This window comes from Leopardus geoffroyi, chromosome C2 (assembly GCF_018350155.1).
Source record: "Leopardus geoffroyi isolate Oge1 chromosome C2, O.geoffroyi_Oge1_pat1.0, whole genome shotgun sequence".
Classification (NCBI taxonomy): Eukaryota; Metazoa; Chordata; class Mammalia; order Carnivora; family Felidae; genus Leopardus; species Leopardus geoffroyi.
The window spans coordinates 114,497,026-114,517,048 of NC_059333.1; the positions used below are offsets into that span (position 1 = coordinate 114,497,026).

The 20,023-nt window shown below is 40.1% G+C and overlaps 2 protein-coding genes and 1 long non-coding RNA gene across 16 annotated transcripts in view; 1 reads left to right on the forward strand and 2 right to left on the reverse strand.

Annotated features, from left to right (window-relative positions):
* Window positions 1-564: 564 nt before the first annotated feature.
* On the reverse strand, window positions 565-1,564 carry LOC123611409. Its single transcript, XR_006718653.1, has 2 exons — window positions 1,374-1,564; window positions 565-1,132 (listed from the first exon to the last, which is right to left on the reverse strand). It is a non-coding gene; the product is annotated as an uncharacterized LOC123611409 (long non-coding RNA).
* Window positions 1,565-3,426: 1,862 nt separating this feature from the next.
* The window catches only part of PFN2 (profilin 2), a 103,290-nt gene continuing 86,693 nt past the window's right edge, over window positions 3,427-20,023 (forward strand). For 3 of the 9 annotated variants that reach the window (XR_006718651.1, XM_045503302.1, XM_045503301.1), the window contains exons 1-3: window positions 3,788-4,016; window positions 6,229-6,421; window positions 11,472-11,513. Coding sequence is in view for 5 of the 9 variants with exons in the window: in XM_045503302.1 (XP_045359258.1) it covers window positions 3,885-4,016; window positions 6,229-6,421; window positions 11,472-11,500 (354 nt within the window). In the remaining 4 variants the exon portion in view is untranslated. Of the gene's footprint in view, window positions 4,017-6,228; window positions 6,422-8,200; window positions 9,880-11,471; window positions 11,514-13,769; window positions 13,962-16,216; window positions 16,356-20,023 lie in introns of those variants that run through there. The other 6 variants (XR_006718652.1, XR_006718650.1, XR_006718648.1 and 3 more) reach the window with 5 other exon arrangements.
* RNF13 (ring finger protein 13) overlaps window positions 12,682-20,023 on the reverse strand; it is a 165,179-nt gene continuing 157,837 nt past the window's right edge. For all 6 annotated transcript variants that reach the window (XM_045503296.1, XM_045503293.1, XM_045503294.1 and 3 more), the window contains 2 exons: window positions 14,383-14,463; window positions 12,682-14,093 (listed from right to left, as the gene is read on the reverse strand). In XM_045503296.1, the coding sequence (XP_045359252.1) occupies window positions 13,729-14,093; window positions 14,383-14,463 (446 nt within the window). In that variant the 3' untranslated portion in view covers window positions 12,682-13,728. The remainder of the gene's footprint in view (window positions 14,094-14,382; window positions 14,464-20,023) is intronic.

The window sequence follows — 20,023 nt, forward strand, 5'->3', positions numbered from 1 at the left end:
TATGGTTTTACTATATTTGGGGGAAATTATGTAGTTTTAGCCTACACCAATGTTTAACAGGTTAAGTACATTTTAACACAACTTAACTCCTTGTTTGTGCTTTTGGGAAAATGTCAAATAATTTACTCATGGAGTTAAAAATCTCAGACACTCCTTGACTGATACATCAAGGGATCTGATTTATTACATAGTTTCTGTTTTCCTAAATAAGAATTTAAACATTTTGGAAAGAATGCATAACTCACTCTTAATTTAAATATGCTACCACTGTTTGTTAATTCTGGATATCTGTATCAACAAGAGCTAAGATTTTTCTCTGCTTCTGCCCAGACATTGCTATTATCACTGTTACCCTGAAAAAAAAAAGTAGAGAATGATACAAATTGTTAATTCATTTTTTGTTTTTTAGATTGATACTCCTATGGACTTAACATATTGCTATTCCTAAATATGTTCTTCCTATACTTGTATCTTTTGATACAACGTTGTGGTAAGCAACTTATATGAAATTGTAGCAGATCGTGGTGTACAAATAGAAAATAAGGCAACATGCTAGGAAGCTGGTTCTAAAGAAAATAGGTACAAAGTTATTTTATTATAGTATAGATCTTCCTCAATTTACAGTGGGATTATATCCTGATAAACTCATGGCAAACTGGAAATATCTTAAATCAGCAATGCATTTAACATACCTAATATACGTATGATCTTACACGTCATAGCTTAACCTAGCGACCTTAAATGTGCTCAGAACATTACATTAACCAACAGTTGGGCAAAATCATCTAACACACAGTCTATTTTATAATGAAGTATTGAATACTTCCTGTAATTTATTGAATACTGAAAGTGAAAAACAGAATGGTTGCAAGTGTATCAGTTGTTTTCTCTTGTGATCAGGTGGCTGACTGGGAGCTGACTGTTGACTGACTGCCCCAGCATCACAAGTATCACACTGTATACTGCTAACCTGGGGAAAGATCAAAATTCAAACTCTGAAGTACAGTTTCTGCTAAATGCCTATGGATTACCTGCCACGATACAGTTGAAACATTAATTGAGCCATAATAACAACTGTCTGTACTTAAAACAGATAGTAAATAGACTCTCTTTGAACATATTATTTAAAAACCTAAACTGTTGGGGCGCCTGGGTGGTGCAGTCGGTTAAGCGTCCGACTTCAGCCAGGTCACGATCTCGCGGTCCGTGAGTTCGAGCCCCGCGTCAGGCTCTGGGCTGATGGCTCAGAGCCTGGAGCCTGTTTCCGATTCTGTGTCTCCCTCTCTCTCTGCCCCTCCCCCGTTCATGCTCTGTCTCTCTCTGTCCCAAAAATAAATAAACGTTGAAAAAAAAAATTAAAAAAAAAAAAAAACCTAAACTGTAAAACCTCAGTTAGTCTATTACATAAAATAAGTTTTTCATAGATTTTACTGTATGCAGTTCTGGGAAAGTAATAGCACTATGTTGAAAAAGTAAAACAGTAATTTTAAGGTGTAGTAACTTTTTTAAAATATGGAAAAATAATAGAAATTCTAAATTCTTTTTTTAAAGTTTATTCATTTTGAGACAGAGTGTGCGTGCTTGGGTGAGGGATAGAGAGAGCAGGAGAGAGAATCTAAGCAGGCCCTGCACTGTCAGTGCAGAGCCCGAAGTGGGGCTCAAACCCCCTAACTGTGAGATCATGACCTGAGCTGAAACCAAGAGTTGGATGCTTAATCAACTAAGACCACCCAGGGACCCCAGAAATTCTAAATTCTTATGAATGTTTTACCCAATAGATGTGTTTGAGAATCTTTTTAGAATCTTTTGAGATTTGAATATCCAGAAAATTCAGTTGGTCTAATCCCTTTCCTGTTTAAAGACAAGAATAAAAGAATAAAAATGGAATGTAGTTGTTTCTAACCCCTTGCTATAATATTCTAGACATGATATCTCAGAAAAAAGCTTCAGAGTAGAATAAATAACTCAATTTCAATATACTTCAATTTATTTTATTTTCTCACCTTTACTGTTTAAATTTATTGAATTATAACATGCATACTAAGAGCACAAATCACAACTGTACAGCTTGATGAATTCTCACAAAGTGACCGTATCAGTGCTATCAGTACACTGTATCATTAACTTCTGAGGTGATAAATGGCTAAGATTGAAGTATTAAAACCATCAACAACCACCACAAAGAGGCAAAGTAGTAAAGCAGTAAGTGTAACTAAATCAGGTGGGAGCACACCTGCAAAAATAAAACAATTTGGCACACATTTTAGACCACATAGGTATTCTATGTCATCAGAACATGAGAAGATACAATGGTCTCAAACTGATACGTTCCTGACGTGGGGATTCTCCTACTGTGCTTCTCAACCCCCGTCCCCCACCCCTTCCCTTGCGGTAGGGGATTTCAGCAGTAAAAATACAAAACATCAGAATCAATTAGATTGCTTAGCAACACTTTTGTCTTTTCATGAGTTACAGCTGTGTCACAAATCGTGCCCTTATGCGTTGACCTTAAATTTGAAAATCAACTTTTCAACGTCTTAAATGAGCTTTCTTCTTTGCCTCGATTGGCAGGTCGTTTTTGTTCACCTGAAATTAAAATTATTGTAAGACGTCTCCTAATTCCTCGTTCAGTCAAAGCACCCAGAGGTTACTAAAGACATGAGAGAATCACTGGGACTCTACCTTGTAAACACAACCTATTCTTAGATCTGGGTGCTGCAATTATTTTACCCTTGGATAGCAAAAATATTACCATATTCATCCAGGGAACCCTTTCTTAGAGTTTTTAAATTCTATTTTCAGCGATTTCTTTGACCCACCAATAACTTTCCCAGTTAACCAATAGTTTACATAGGTCGCTACTTGTTCGGAATTTACGAGCAATTTACCCACACGTGATTAGCAGCCTTAAGGGAGTTCTTACTGTCAAAGAATCCACAGAATGTGAGGCCCTGGTACCCCCAAAGCGGCAACAATGAAAGACTGGCAAAGCTCAGAAATGTTCGTGAAAGCCACAAACGGCAGCTCAGATTTCAGGTTGCCGGGCGCGCCCGCGCGGCTGCCGGTATGGCCAAAGGGCAGGGGGCTCCAGGGAAGAGGATCCTATTGAGGACGCCCGAGACGAGCGTGGGCGACCTTGCCACTGCCACCCCCAACACGAACAGGAGTAAACACTCCACATCCCATCACCGGGGCAACTCCGCAATCCAACACCGAGCTCAAAATTCCGCATCCCCAGCCACCGGACAGAGAAGACAGGCGCATCGTGGCCCAGCAGCGGGAACTGGAGGCGTCCCAGACGCCCCCGACCCTGAGGTGCCGAACGCGACGGAGGAGCCGCCCTCTCCGCGGGCCTACGGCATCACCGCCAGCGACCCCACAGCATCCCGACCTCACCGCCGCACGTGGCGGCCGTGATTGTCCCGGAGCGGTATCCCTCCGCGCCCCCGCCTCAGCCTCCCCCACCCTTCCCGGGACCCTTCGAGTCGGGGCGCCGCGGAAGGATCGCACGCACGAGCGCGCGCACGCCCGCCCCGCCGTGGCCGCGGAGGACTGAAAGGTGCCGCGGTGAGGAGCAGCGGCCGCGGACACCGTCGTCGCCGGCACTGCCGCTCCGCAGCCTCCCGCCGCTGGTTAGTCAGCCCCGCGGCTGCGGGCGGGCAGGCGGGCAGGCAGGCCGGGCGCGCTCCGCGGCTTGTCCCTCACCGTCGTCCCCGCGTCCTCCCTCCGCAGCTCCTCGGGGAGGGGGGCGGTCGGTGCCTGCGCAGAGCCGCCTCCTCCCCGCCCCCGCCCCGCCTCCCCCCGCGCCGCCGCCGCCGCCCGCTGCCGCCGCCGCTGCGCCTGCTGCTCCTCGCCGTCCCCGCTGCAGTGCGAAGGGCTCGAAGATGGCCGGTTGGCAGAGCTACGTGGATAACCTGATGTGCGATGGCTGCTGCCAGGAGGCCGCCATTGTCGGCTACTGCGACGCCAAATACGTCTGGGCAGCCACGGCCGGGGGCGTCTTCCAGAGCATTACGGTGAGGACCGGTGGCGGTCCGGGTTCCCGTTCCCATTCCCGGACCCGAGCGGGGCCGGCCGGCTGTGGGGCCACGGACGGCCGCGCCGGCAGGTGTGGTGGGCGGCCGGCGCCGAGGATGCGGCTGCCGGGCGGGCGGGGAGGCCAAGGCCCGGGGACGCCCCCTCTCCCGGGGCTGCGCTGACCGGCGGGGGCGGCGGCCTGGCTTCCCGGCTCCCGGGCTCCCTGACTGCTTAGGCGCCCCCTGCGTTCCCAGTGCCTGTCCGTGAAGCTGGGGGAGGGGGCGCGCACCGGTTGGGGCGGGGGGGGGGGGCGGCTTTTTTCCCCTCGTGCGGCTCTCTGGTCCCTTGCAAGCCCTGAGGTTTGCTTTGCACGTTCCGGGGTGGAAGCGGGGGCTGGAGGTGCGGGGCCGGAGCGCGCGCGGCCCGGGCGGGGGTCCTCCGGCAGCCGGGCTGCCCCTTGCTCCGCGGACAGCGCGCCGCCCGCGCCGCGAGCTGTGGGAGGCGGCGGCTGCCCGGCCCTCGGGATCCTCGCAGCGACTTTGCGTAGGTTTGCCGGTGTCCAGGCCTCTGGGGCTTGAGAGAAATGTACGCCGACAACGTAGGTGGATTCGTGAATCTCGACTTCAGCTCTGGTTCCATAGGATTTTTTTTTTTTTTTTAATTCTCCAAGATGGCGAACTGCCATTGATTTCTCTCCTCCTCCTATGGAGATTCATTGATACACCGTTATCCCCAATTACGCAACATAGCTCTAAAAAGGGGGGGGGGGTGCCTTTATGGGGCTTTCAGTAATCTGTGAAGGCCGAGGGGACACTTCACTTCTCCAAGTCCCTCCCTCTTTAGTGAAGGTAGTAAAGGAACTAATGCAGATTATGCTTCACAGTGCCTGGTTTTCTTGTGACTTGATGGCTTTGACTTGGTTGCCACATGTTTGGGAAATGTTACTAAACCTCCAGTGCTGCTTTATTGTTTTGCCTCTTTCCGCAAAAGGGCCTTTTTAAAATTGTGACGGTTGTGACAAATACAGGGGTATTCCCTTAATTTCTTAGCTCCACGCTCCCCTCCCCTCAAACGCCAAAATTCAGGCTCCCTATTATGGGTGCTGCTAATTATTCTGTACTACTTAACATGGTTCAAGATCTGGGTAGAACTCCGTCCTTGATGCTAATACTTTAAGGTCTCCTGTAACCGCAGTGGACCACAGTTCTCATGGAGAATTGCCATCTGTCTGGTGATCAACTTTTTTTCTGCAGTCCTCTTGTCTTTGTGTGTGAGTTCCCGCTGCCTGGCTGGGAAGATTGCGGGAGTGTGCTTGGAAATGGCTGGGGCCTGCTATGACTCTGCAGTTCTGATGGGGGCGACGCCTTCCTTCTTATTCATGGAATGTTAGCATGCACGTTTTCTCCTTTCCGGTTCTGGTGGCTACCTCAGTTTCTTTCCCAGTCTCCCTCCATTTTCTCTCTCTTTTTTAAAACCATTACCTACTGCAGTGCTACCAGCAAAATCCTCTTTGCATTTGCCCAGCAAGAAAACTGATTACTGAGGTGGGAGGGGAAGGGAAGTTGCAGAGGAAAAGGAGAGTGGTTAGAAAAATAAAGAGGGAAATATGAATTTGTCAATGCGCCGAGGTCCAAGGTTTGAAGTTCATACTATGGGGGGGGGTGGGGGGCGGGGAGCGGGGATATTTCAAGTTATTTAAAGCAGAGTAGGAAGGTCTGTTACGCATGGGCATTTTTTCAAGAGGCTTCCAAGCAACTTTTAAGTTTGATGCAGCATAACTGTAATGTGACTGAATATGATTGACAAGCAGTTGTTAAAAGTTTATAGGTGAATTTTTACCATTACATAACTATTTTAGGTACCATCTAACTTTGAAAAGGTTTATAAATCTCAAGTTTACAGTTTATCTGGTGTCAGCTGCCAGTTACATAGATTCTCTTTGCATCGACTGGTCTTTAGTTGGTACGCTGTTAACTGTGAAATTTAACTGTTACAAAACATGTAGTCCTATAGGATTAAGTAATTCTTTAGAAAAGACAAACTTGATTTTACATTAGTGAGATGTGAATGTCTTGTAGTATAGTAGTAGTACAATCTTGGCAAAGTTTTTCCACCAAATGGAGGCCTGAAAGGAATTGATTACAATTTCATGTTTTTTTTCTTTTTCTTTTCTTTTTTTTTTTTTTCCTTTTTTCCCATTGGCGGGGGCAGCCAGTAGAAATAGATATGATTGTAGGAAAAGACCGGGAAGGTTTCTTTACCAACGGTTTGACTCTTGGCGCAAAGAAGTGCTCAGTGATCAGAGATAGCCTATACGTCGATGGTGACTGCACAATGGACATCCGGACAAAGAGTCAAGGTGGGGAGCCAACATACAACGTTGCTGTCGGCAGAGCTGGTAGAGGTAAGCACAGTACTCTTTTGGTTAAAATTTGCACGCTACAACTTATTAAGCAGTTTCCTTAACATTTTGAATAAAAGTGTTAGTCCATAATGGCTATTAAGGTGGTTTTTGTGAACTGCCCAGCACTGAAGGGAGGCACTCCCTTGCTTTTAGACTTACCTACTCTACAGCAGCTGCATATACAGCTCAGCCTCTGAGATCCTGACTTTACTCTAAAATAGAATATTCACATCAACTCTTCAGTTTCAACTTTAGTAAACTGAAAATCCAAATTTGCCTTTTAAACTGCTTTACGTGTCGAATGATAATCTTACGGCACATCCAGATTGTTAAACTGTTCATATTGTTTGGTTACTTCAGTGATTTTTAGTCTTTCACCTTTGCATCTCTTTCTTTTCTTGCATTTTAATTATTCACTGCTCAGCATAAAAAAGGAAAAATGAACATTTGCTCATGTTTCTATTTGAAACATTGCTGGGGAAGAGCAAAATAATTAGAATGAGGTTTTGTAGTAAGTTGCCTATTTACTAGAATATTTTCAAAGACAGAGCGTGTCTGTGATTTAAATTTGAAAAGTAGGAAATTATATTTCATTTATATATTTGGTCCAGAAGTTCTGGTGCTTCCTGACTGTTTTCAACGTTGTAGAAAATCTTGTTTCACTATGTCTCACTACGTTTTTGGAAAAAACTTCCAAAATTGAGGTTTACTATGACATGTAATTGATTTACAAATACATTTAAATGTATTAGCCTGTGTAAATATTTTGTAAATTAAGAGGGCTGTGTAGCCTCAGATAGAATTGGCACAGCTGATTTTAAAACCAAATCTACCATGTGAATGAACTTGAAGCTACTCAGAGTAGCTATTATTTGCCTCAGTGGTTCTACCAACTCCTTGTGATTATCCTAAAGGTTACTCTTGTTTTCGTGTGAGTTGACACTTAAGGTATCTTTCTGTAGGAAAATTAGATAACTGAAGTAGTAGACAAATCTCTAAACATTAGTTGACTTCAGATAAATATGTTAAAAAGAAGTATTAACCATGTGACAGAAAACCAGAATAAGATTTTTATACTCTACAGCACTACTGACATCTAGTGGTAGCAAGTATAAAATCTGACTTCTGCATGTATTTTGGGGATAGACCTCTGAATTGCATCATAGAAGAACCTGTTGTTGGAAATAGTAAACCTGTTCTAGGATTTTCAACTCAAAAGCAAAGCATAATGAGCGTATCAGTAAGCACAAGCCTTAAGTATTTTTTACTTGGTCTTTTCTGAATGGCTTTGAAAATGCTATTTAAAATTTGGTTTTGGTTTTCCTCTGGAAGTAATAGACACATTGAGTCTCAGTGGTAAGACTTAATGGTTTGTATTTAATGAAGCCTGTTAAAGTTGGGGAGAATTTTGTAAATAATCACCTGAGTTTTGTAAGTTTACATTTTGGGGGCCGTTCTGATAATTTGCCATACTAACTAGAAGTTTTTTGCCCTAAAATAGAATATAAATGATCACACATTTTTTTTCTTAGTGTAAAAATATTTTTATAGAGCACTGGAGCTGCACTGATTGGACTTCCAAGATGCAGTTAACAGTGTTTTTAGCGTATTACTAGTTTGAAAGTTCTCCTTTTTGGAGACCTAGATGACTTCAGTGCCTGACAGTTCACGGAAAACTAACTTAATGTTAACTTATTAATCGGGGTTCTGTCTGCTAAAACTTATGTGACTCTCTTGATTAACACTTCTTTTGAAACACTTTTCTTCTTTCTCTTTCAGTCTTGGTCTTTGTAATGGGAAAAGAAGGGGTCCATGGAGGCGGATTGAATAAGAAGGCATACTCAATGGCAAAATACTTGAGAGACTCTGGGTTCTAGCTGCTAGGCAGACTGTTAAGTATTAGGGTAAAATTGCTCTTAAACTTTCCTAGCTGTAAGCTTGAGTCTTAATTCTGGAAATTTTATTAGCAATGCAGGGTGATGGGGTATGAACCTGTGTCTCCTTTGTATCCCTCTGTTGGTGGGGAAAGGTGTCTTTCTTTCTGCCCTCCCCCCCCCCCCCCTTAAATAATTCTGTTCACTTTTGTTTTGTTTCCCTGTGTACTCCAGCATTGGTTATAGTCATGGGAAAGGAAGGTGTCCACGGAGGCACACTTAACAAGAAAGCATATGAACTCGCTTTATACCTGAGGAGGTCTGATGTGTAAGCAGCCTCTCCCCATCTACCTAGCAACTGTCTTCATCACCACCCCAATTATGGTCACAGTGCTACCAGACTGTAGATGGTAGCTAATTTTTCTTTACCTATTTTCTAATGTCGCGATTCCTGTTTACCCAATGGATCATTTGTATGTTAACCACTGTATGTAACCAACCCTTATCTGGCAACATAATTGCAGCACAATAATGATTTGCATGATACCTTGAAATTCGGGGGGAGGGGGCATGCCAAGTTGGGCATCACTTTGTCTTAGCAATTAATGGGATATTGATAACTAAAATAAGTTAATATTAAGCAAGGTGCCGGTTGTACAATCTCTAATTTGATCAATGTCTTTTCAGCACTTTGAGCATTTACTTAGCTCATTTAGTCTTCCTTTTGTAGCGCATGGTTGGGAGGAAAAAGTGCATGCATCTTTCCTTCACTCCTCTTTTCCCACCCTTCTCCCTTTGCACATAGGTATTTGGTTTGCTTCCATCTTTTATGCATTGCCTGGTTTTTTTAACCAAGTAATATCCCTTTTGTTGATGAGCTATTGAAAGCTGCAGTAGTTTGCTTTTAGTATTGTTGTTGCACTTGAGTAGAGACAGACCTTTTGTCTACGAGCTATATGAAGAGTGCAACTGCAAAACAAGAGCAAAAGGCACTTCCTCCCACGACCTTACAGTAACCATACAGATCGAATCCCCAGGGACATTCCATCATTGCAATAGCTCAGATTTTTGTTCCTTTTTCTTTGCACACCAGCTCTATTCTTTAGTAAAATTGTAAAAGGCTGCCATTATGGACATTAGGTATCCCAACATAACCATCTGGAGTGTGTCCAGTTTGTTCTTCATAGGACCAATTTTTATTTGCAGCTTGAGTTTTTATATGAAGTTGCATTATTGTGGACTTGGCTGTCTTGTGATAAATTTTTTTCATATGTGTTCTGTGCCATACTATTGTTAAAATGAACTGTTGCTATTGTGAGATGGATTTTAACTGACCTATTAAAGGTTTCTTTCGAATGGCACTACTTTAGGGACATTCTAGTATTTGCTTCTATTGTTTGGGCCTTGTGGATAATGTACAGATTTAAAAACAAATCTTGTTGCTGATTTGTCCATTTCTTTCCCTGCACTTTGTTACATCTGGGATACAGTCTAACTCATCTGATTTAATATGCATTTACAAAAATGCCATAACTATTAAACACCTTGTTTACAGACAGATGAAATAAATTTATTCCAACCAAATATTCTAGACTCCTGTTGTTTATGTAAATTGTTGTCTTATTGTTACAGTTGATTTTGGACACATTGGAATATACAGAATAGGCCAGGCTCTGTTACAAGCATAAAGTCTTAAAATTGAGCTTATGGCCTAAGCATTCCATATCCTGTACTATTTATTATAGATAAAATGAGTGCCTGGGAATTTCTTCTTAATGGGCTTTTATCTGTTTTTTTGTTTTGTTTTTAAAGGCTTTTAGCCATCTTTGGGTTTGTGAGAGGAAAATTGACTTGCCTACTAGAAATTAAATATTTTTTTCTTGTTGCTGGTCTCTAGATGTGAAATCTAGTGAGCAATAAGGAGCCCAGTGCCAAGAAGGGTTTCTGCATTGTGGATTCTTCTGTGTTGAACTGTCATGTGACTTATTTAGCTTTGAAAGCTCTATTGGCATTGCTGAAGTCAAGCAGCTGGGACTCCCATAAGACAAGACCTTCCTTAGGCAGCATGTAAGATAATTGGGATATTCCTGCAGTGTCTGGCTTTGGAGTGACCTGTTAACTATGACTACGTAATGGTCATGTTTAATTTTATAGGTCATAAGGTCCCTGGGATGTATTCAAGTTTAGCAAATGTTTAATACTGGTTATGAACTGTCAAGCTCAGAGCAGGAATGCTCAAAAGTTGGGGGGGGGGGGGTCTAAGGAAAACTGGGGAGCTGGTTGTAATGCAGATTCTGGGCTCTGGAAGTCCCTTTAGAAATAATTGCCAGGTCAGTCTGATTGATTTTAAGTGGCCTGTATGCTACCCTTTGAGAAATGGGTTAGGTAATGGGAATTTCTGCGTTACTTAAAATATACTGTTCATAATTAAAAATTCTTTTGACAGTGTTGGGCATTAGTTCTGAATTAGTATATACAAGGAAATAAAAGTATGGAAGATAAGGAGTTTGGGGCTACTTTGGTAGTTGGGCATGTCTTGAAATTGAAAATAAAAAACTTCAATTTCTTCACCTGTTAAGATCCCAGTTTTGAACAAAAGATGGGTCAAAAGAAAATTGGGTGGTTGGGTTGTGATGATTTGATATTTTACAGTAATAATCTACTTTAAAAGTAATAACACTGTAAAGAACTGTTAGGGTAACTATTTAGAAAGCAGTGACCAAAACTGTGAAACCCTTAATGAACCTATAAGTAGGTTGAAGGGATGTGTGTGTTGGTGTTGGCAGGGGAGTAGAAAATGAGAGAGGGCAACTGTATCGCTAAAATAGTAAATGATGAAACTAGCCATTGGCCCCTACCCACAAAACACACTTACGAAAATGTATACATGTATCTTTATACTTCTAGGAACTTAGCCTAAGAAAATGGGGCTATACAAATTTGTATACCAGAATGCCCATCACACCAAATTACTTAAAATAACTAAACTTGGAAAACTGCAAGATTTAACTTTCAGAGTGATGGGTTGAATAAATTATTCTATGTCCAGAGAATAAAACAGTCATTGAATACCATGAGAAAATGTTCACCGATAAATGTTCAATAATGAGGTAATAAACATGTTGCATACAGTGTAAACACATACAGTGTATAATGTATACATGTATTTTACATAGGTATTTCTGAAGGCAAAATATCAAGATAAATTCATCTCTGGGGTAAGTTTCCATGTAACTATACTTTCATACAATCAGAAAAGTTTTAAATTAGGAAAGTATTTTTTAATAGAAATTAGATTTAATTTTATTTAATGTCTTATTTAAAAAGCTATATAGTTCCACCAAGAAGAAATTATGAGAAATTTCAATGAATATTAAGAAAACTAGTAACAATCCTAGACAGTTGTTAATTGACACTTTATAATTTTTTTTTTTTTTTTTTTTTTGGCCACTAAAAGTAACAGTTGGAGATTTTAAAAAGGAGGGCAATTTTTCCTCAGAAAAACTCCCAAGACTTAAGTTTAAAGGAACCAAGTCTTGGATCTGTAGTTTAAGGACTGAAGGGATACAACATTTAATAGCACATGTTATAGTCACTTTTAACTTTCCCTTTTAAAAAACGGTTTTAGGTATATTTTTATTATTTACCTTAAAAATTATAAAATCTATTTTGTATCCATGTGGCAGATACTGAGTGCAGTGTTCTGTCTTCATACCCTACCTTAGGTTCAGTGAAATTGTACAAATGACCAAACAGGTTTGGAAAGGTCAGGACTGTGCAAGTACATCAAATTCCAAAGCTCTGCTTCACTACTATAATAAACCGACGATCTGTTTCTCAGGCCTGTGTGTAAAAGGAGGTTGGGGGTGAGATGACCTGGTGTCGGTGGATACCGAATTCAGCCTTTTATTTTCCTATGTGGAAATAACTATTTTTTAAATTATTTTTTCAAAAAGAAGTTCAGAAAGTAAAATTTCCCCAGTTGTGTTACATTTCTTTTAAACTTAATTTTTCTTTCACATTAGACTCCTATACATTGTATCCTTAGTATTTTCTGATACGTTTTGTTGACTAAAAATTTTTCATGTCAATATAGCTTCATCCAGATATTTACTATTTCAAGGCTGTATAGAAGTCTACTGTAAGGATGTACCATAATTACAATAATGTATCATAATGTACACTATTATTGGAATGAATTTTGGTGGCAGTTTTAACTTTTGGGGGGGGGTCCCCAATTGGTTGTGAGCAGTTACCTTGTATAGAATTCTAAGGTGGTGGTTTTATCTGACCTAAATTACCTTAATTATTATGCCTTTGTAGCACTGTGCATATAAATAAGGCTAATGTGGGTAATATTACAGTAGAACAAATATTTGCCATTTCTTAAAGTGGAAAACGTGTTTATTAACATTCAAACTCCCTTCATACAAGGCCATATAAAAATTCTTAGCATTTTGATTATACATAAGTCTAGATTTTCTACATAGTTACAGTGATGTATAATATAATTTAGCTTTTCATAATACATTATTTAAATACATCATTAGTTCTGTTAAACATAAGCAATTATTTTCAAATCCAATACTTGAACAGTTTCCTCTGTACATAGTTTAGCTGGGCTAATTAGCATAAGATGCTCTTTGTTAAGAGGTATGATCTGTATTAACAGAGTATTAACAGTTGCTGAAGTTTGGTATTTTTATACAGCATTTTCTTTTTTGATCATAACACAAAACCCTTAAGGATACTGAAATTCAGTAAGTCAAGTCCAGAGACGTTACTTTAGCTGATGAATCAAATTCATACATAACACTATAGTATTTAAAACCTTGGCGGGGGGAAAAAACAAACCTATGAAATCTGCACTAGTACAGACCATTCCTGTCAGGATAAGACTACTTGGGAATAGAAAGAAAAAAGACGGCATTGAGTTTCTTTGTGGTGCTGATAGAAGGAAAAATACTAAATTGTTACCCCTATGAGTGATGGTAATTTGGGAAAATACAAAACAAATATATTCCAACTCAACAACTCTAGGTAAACTTTATGCAAATGGAAGTTGCTTATTAGCTCATGCTAGGTGGCCACAGCATTGACCTTGTGTGTAAAACACGAAACATTTGCATACTGTGATCTAGGTCTTAACCGCAAGCTATACGGAGGAATTTTTTTTTTTTTTTTTAATGTTTTGGCTATAGTTCATTCCAAAAGAAGAGTTGATTTGATGCTTGAGTTACGGCACCAGTCTATTACTAGTTATCAGTGAAATGAAGTATACTCCTGCAGATAAATACCAGATCAAAAAAACCTTCAGTAATCTGATAGAATACTAAAAAATAAGTTATTTCTACAGGAATCTCTGAAGGGAGCAAAAAAATTATATACCTAAATAAACATTTATTAGGAAATAACCCAATCACCCTCTGAAGGTCAAACAGTATTTGCTATGTTGTAATCTCGTTCACCATTAGGCTGCAGTTGGACTACAACACTATGTGCATTAATTTCGTTTTCTGCATCACTGCTGTCGGTATCTTCGTTGTCATCCTCTTCATAGTCTGAAGATTCTGTCATGTTCTGATGTGAGCGGGATTCCGACAAGGCCCCAAATGACTGGGTGCTGACAGATGCCAAAGGTCTAAGTAAAGGGGTACGTTCTGACACTTCATTTTCTTCTTGACTACTGTCTGTGTCAGAGTCTGAGTCGCCTTGAGAAGGAACAACTTTTTGCTTGCAGACTGGACAGGTTTTTTTGGTTTTAGTTAGCCAGGGGTCTACACACTTGCAGTGATAAGCTGTTAAAGCAAAATACACATCTTTTAGATAGTATATTGTGGTTGAGAACATTACATTTTTAATTTCTTGCCATGTTTATTCACGTTCTTCTGATCTATAAGTATCATGTATGGACAAGAGAAGAAAAGTTTGTAAATTTTTATAAATCTACCTCCATCCTTTAATGACACCACTAATTACTAAAAGACCTGGCCTATAGTGTACCAATAACTCTTTTGTCTCCTCCTCTAATACTGAGCCTAAATACAAATTACGTGTAAACTCAAAGCAGTATGTAATTATTCATACCATGGGAACAAGGAAGGATTCTGAGCTTGTCGCCATCTTCATATTCATCCAAACAAATGGCACACACATCATATTCATCTCCTATGGCAGACAGTAGTAAATAAAATTAATGAAAAGAGGTAGAGAACTTTCAAATTCTTAAAGTGAGGTCTTCCTCACTTATTTTAAATGTCTTTTGATTGACCTTTTGATCTGTAAATGATACCTTTGTCTTGTTTCCTGTCAGATCAGGGAGCTGCTTTAAGTTCAGGAACCTGAAGTTTTAATTTAAATAATTAACCTTTTACCTAAAATAAGAAATTAAAAATGGATGTCAAGTTTGTTTACCTTAACTTTGCAAAAGATTTTTTTTTTTTTTTTCAACGTTTATTTATTTTTGGGACAGAGAGAGACAGAGTATGAACGGGGGAGGGGCAGAGAGAGAGGGAGACACAGAATCTGAAACAGGCTCCAGGCTCCGAGCCATCAGCCCAGAGCCCGACGCGGGGCTCGAACTCACGGACCGCGAGATCGTGACCTGGCTGAAGTCGGACGCTTAACCGACTGCGCCACCCAGGCGCCCCTAAAAGATTATTTTTAAAAGAATCATCATTGTAGTAGTGTTTCACAGGACTAAAAGACAACAAAATCTTACTCTTTAGATTTCTTAAAGTCTGGGTAATTTTTAAAGTAAAAATGGAAACAGAACATGCTCAAGTGTTTTTTTTAATATGTTAGTGGAAAAACATTTGGAATGAGACACTAAGCTTCAAATCTCCTTTCCAAGATTTACTAGCTTTGTGATGCTTGGCAGGTTAGTCTTTGATATCCAGTTCTTTTATCTGTAAAGAGATTCTGTCTACCTTGCAGGTTTGTGAGTGAGCAAAAGGCCAGGCACACAGGTATTCACTAAATGGTGTTTATTAATACTGCTGCCCTTTTAATTTCTTTTTTTTTTTTTTTTTCAACGTTTATTTATTTTTGGGACAGAGAGAGACAGAGCATGAACGGGGGAGGGGCAGAGAGAGAGGGAGACACAGAATCGGAAACAGGCTCCAGGCTCTGAGCCATCAGCCCAGAGCCCGACACGGGGCTCGAACTCACGGACCGCGAGATCGTGACCTGGCTGAAGTCGGACGCTTAACCGACTGCGCCACCCAGGCGCCCCTGCCCTTTTAATTTCTTATTTGAAGTTACTACCTTTAGAAATCACGAAGGGTTATTAATAGCTCTTTTTGGAATTCATGTGTACTTGATTTTAAAGAAATTAGCAGTCTTACATACAGCAGCTTTTGAAGGTGAGCCGGTAGTGGCAGTGACCCCTGTGACTTTTCAATTCGGTGTTTTCCATTAAGTGTATACGATAGGTACAAACTTAAAAATCCCAGGGAACAAAAGATAGATTCATCTGCCTTCACCTTGGAAGGCAGATCAGAAATAAAGCCATTGTCTGGATAGTCTGGATGAACATGACCCATAAAGGGAATGATAGTTCGATCAATCCCTTTAACATCCTTTAGTCATTTAAAATTGTACATTCAGGAGGAGTCCTAAAAAGAAAGCTTTAATAACACTATTTTTTTTGTTCAGTGTTTTGAACTTGGTTACCACGGAATCAAGTATCAAATGCATTTTATAACAAATACAAGCTTCTGTGTTAAAACTTTTGGAATTCGGTGAGACCGATTATATGCATCTCAAACTATTAAAACTATTAAACTCAAAGATCAAACTATGAAAAGAGTAAGGGACTCCACTATATCTGTAATTATACATTTGATCCATTTACATGGAGGATGGTTTTAATAAGCAATTCAGTCGTCACTGATTTCTCATATCAAACTTTAAATTTTAGTGCCCATCAAACGGTTCTAGTTACCATTAGAGGAGGTAATCTGGTGGATAAAGGCCTCAGTCTTCTTCAGAGGGACGATTCTGAAGCACATGGCTCCTCAGAGGGACTCTGGGGGATGGAGACCCTGCCGTCCACAGAGGTAACTAGCTCAGTAAGACCCACTTCATTTATCATTCCCTCACTCTTGCTTCCTGAGGTTATTTCCCCAAGAAATCCCCTGCATCTTACTCCTTGTCTCAGGTTTTGCTCTCGGAAATTCACACCCATTACAACAGTTTTAAACATTGGATTTTTAGTAACAATTTTATGTATATTCTGTCTTCGTGTATCTAATATCCTATTACTTTTTGCTGAAGATCTAATAAATTCCTGTTGGATCTTCAGCAAAAAGTAATAGGATATTCTGCTTGTACTTTATTATCATATGTGAGTCCTCAGATACTTCATTTTTAAAAATAAAGACAACAAGGGCAAAAGTTGTATAACACATGGCCTAAAATCTAAAGGAAACTCTGCTATCTAGAAGAGTATCATTGGAAACATCTATTACACAAGCTAAACTACAGGGTTAAAAATATCAGAGGTTAAGTTCTAATATTACTAAATTTATTTATAAGGCCATCATTGTATCTGGAAGAATTATTTGTGCCAAACCTACTGATTTTGTAGAATTGTACTGACATTTAATTGACCATCTCCTTGCTACTACAAACTAAGGAATAACTTCCTATAGCCATTTTTAGCCAATACCTCTTATAAATGACTTTTAAGATGTGATTTGTGTTATTTAATTCACTGTGTCATGGAGATGGAACCAGTGATTTAGTATTTATTCTGAAGTGAAACACCTCACAATTTGTTTCCTTATAAAATGCCACACATTTTCAGAAAATGATACAGTTAATATAACTGAACAGGAATGGACTGGTCCAGAGCTGTGCCCCAAGGCTCTAAGCCTCATTTTCTTAAGATAGGGAGTTTATCCTGCATTAGCCAGGTGGGCCCAGCGTAATTACAGAGGTCCATAAAAGTGCAAGAGGGAGGCAGAAAAGTTCACAGTCAGGAGGATGTGACTGGATGAATGGTCAGGGAGATGCTATGTTACTGGCTTTGGAAGATGGAGGGGGAGATTAAGTCACTAAGTTTATGGTACTTTGTTACAGCAATAGGAAATTAGTACAGGCAGTATTGGAGTTAGCCCTAAATATACGGACTTGATACTTCAGAGTCACTTAGCTTTCCTATCAGTCCTCTGAATTGTTCCAGGAGATGGAATTATAAGAAGATGGTGGGTCAAGACTCAACAGTATAGTTTGTGATGGTGCACCAGACTGGAGCCCAGTGCTCTGTAGAGAACTAACCCCCCTGGCCTTGGACTTGTGATGAAATGGTAAAGCACACGTGAGAATGCTGGGGGTTTTCATCGTAAAAATTTTATTAGCTCTGTAACCTAGTGCAAGATACATCTCCATGTTTCAGTATTCTCAAAACAAAAATATTAACATACCTGTGTCTTAGGATTGTGGATTAAAAGAACTAACACAAGAATATTTTACATAGTGTTTGGTACAAATCGCCCCCTGATAAAACTGGCTGGATAGGAATACTACTCATGACCTGGTGTACTGGGAGGAGGCTGCTCTCTAATAGCACCGTGTGCTTCTGTCACACCAGATGAGCTGTGTGCCTAAAGAGAGGTATGAGCAGTGGTCATTGAATCTGTTGTATCACATAGGGTAATTATGTAATTTAATGAAATATTCAGCAGTTCTTGAACTGTGAGTATAAAAGACTGGTTTCATTTGACAAGCAAGGGTGACTATTAAGAACCCTTATAATAAAAGCTGTTGCTCCCCTACCCCCTCGCCAGCCAAAATGAGATTATATGAAGTATGGGTGAGAAATGTAAGAGATTGGACAAATTTATGTATTGATAAAAAGAATGAAAGCAGAATCCAATTTTGCCCCATTTTAAAATGTCTGAAACTAAAAATGGTAGGAAGTGCATCATGTACCATGACAACCTAGAAATCCAGTCAGTGGACTCCTACTCAAGACCGTGGCCCAACAGCAAATAACTGTTCAGTGGCTTTATCTGTAACTTAAAGTTAAATTTGAGGCATTTATTTGTATGGTTTTTAACTTTAGCAGGTTTTTAAAAAATAACCAATTTGTCCTCGGTACTAGTAGCATAAAAGGGTTTTACAAGTGGTAATGTTTGTTTTGTTACTGTCCGCACCATGCTATAAAATTTTGCTTAGTGTAAACCACTGGTTTTTAACTGGAGAGGATTCTTCCCCCCCAGGGACATTTGGTGACATCTGTAGACATTTATGGTTTTCACAACAGGGAGATGGTGCTGCTGGCATCTAGAAGGCCAGGGATGCTGCTTAAACATCCCACAATGCTCTGGACAGCCCCTCCCAGAAAGGCTTATCCCATATAAATGCCAGTAGCACAGAAGTTGAGAAACCCTAATAGAAAGCCTCTCCAGGTTTTGTCAAATGACAGCGACTTTGCTAATTTGTTAGTGGATAGATGTTAAGTTACAGGAGGGATGAGATTCATGTCTGTTATTTGAAACAGTATGGAAACCTTTCTGTCTAGAATGTTTCTGGCATTATTATTACTTGAATAATGTTTTAGAAAAATTGCATGAATGCTCTTTTAAAGTCCCATCAGTCTGGAAATGTTCTATAAATAGACAGAACTTTGCTTTTCCTCCTGTAAATCTGTTCTTCCTTGTTTCTCTCCAAAACCTTGGATCATCAAATACAGCAAAGGCAATGACCCATCAGAATAGGAATCGCATAGACTTAAAGCAGCCATTGCAGTGGCATGAACTGCTGATCAGGCCTGGCGTGCCCTGAATGTCTCTTTTCCTTAGAGCCTATATTCAGTCTGTCACTAAGTCCTGTAAGTTTTTATCTGTAAAACATGTCCTGAATCTGTCCCCTTCTCCATTTCCACAATTACTCTGGGCCAATAGCTTGGATTACTAGAAGAGCCTCTAGTCTACCTCCTGTTCTGCCGCCTGTGGTTTTTCTCCGGCGTGGCCAGCGTGATTTATTTTATTTTTTAACACATCATGTCAGTTTCATTTAGATGGTTCCCCATCTCACTTAGAATAAAATCTGAGCTCCTTATCATGACCTTCATAAAACTGTATATTATCTGACCCCCATCTCTCCCATCTCCTCTCACACCAGCCTTACCACCCCTTCACACATGCTTCAACCACACTGGCCTTTCATTCGTGAACAAACTAACACAAAAGTTAAGTCGTGACCTGCATTTAGCCATGTTGTGACAGAAACATTTGGACATAACATTAGATCTAGAAAGAGGAATCCCCATTTCTAGAGATGACTGAAAAATGAGCTAGTTTGAGATTAGCTATAGCACATACAAATTGATGCAAAACAATTGTTCAGTTTAATAACAAAATAGACCAAGGCTTAAGTCAACTAGAATATGTTTCCTTAAGTAAACGATACAAGAGTGAACATTTAGGGCTAAACACATACAGGTTTCATGAGAGATAATAACAAAAACATTTTAAATAACTTGCCCAGGCAAGATGTACCATTGGGTTCATGAGCTTCAAAGCAAAAATTACTGTTGTGGTAGAGAAAATACCTTGCCACTTATTCCCTACTTTATCAGTAAAGAAAAAAATGAATGCTCTTTCTAGCAAGTAAACTGAATTTTATCTTCTGTTCTCTTCTCCTCCGTACCAGTTCCCAAGAATTCTGAACAAAAGAACAGGACAGAATATTTTTAAACCCAGATTTGCTTGAGAATTCT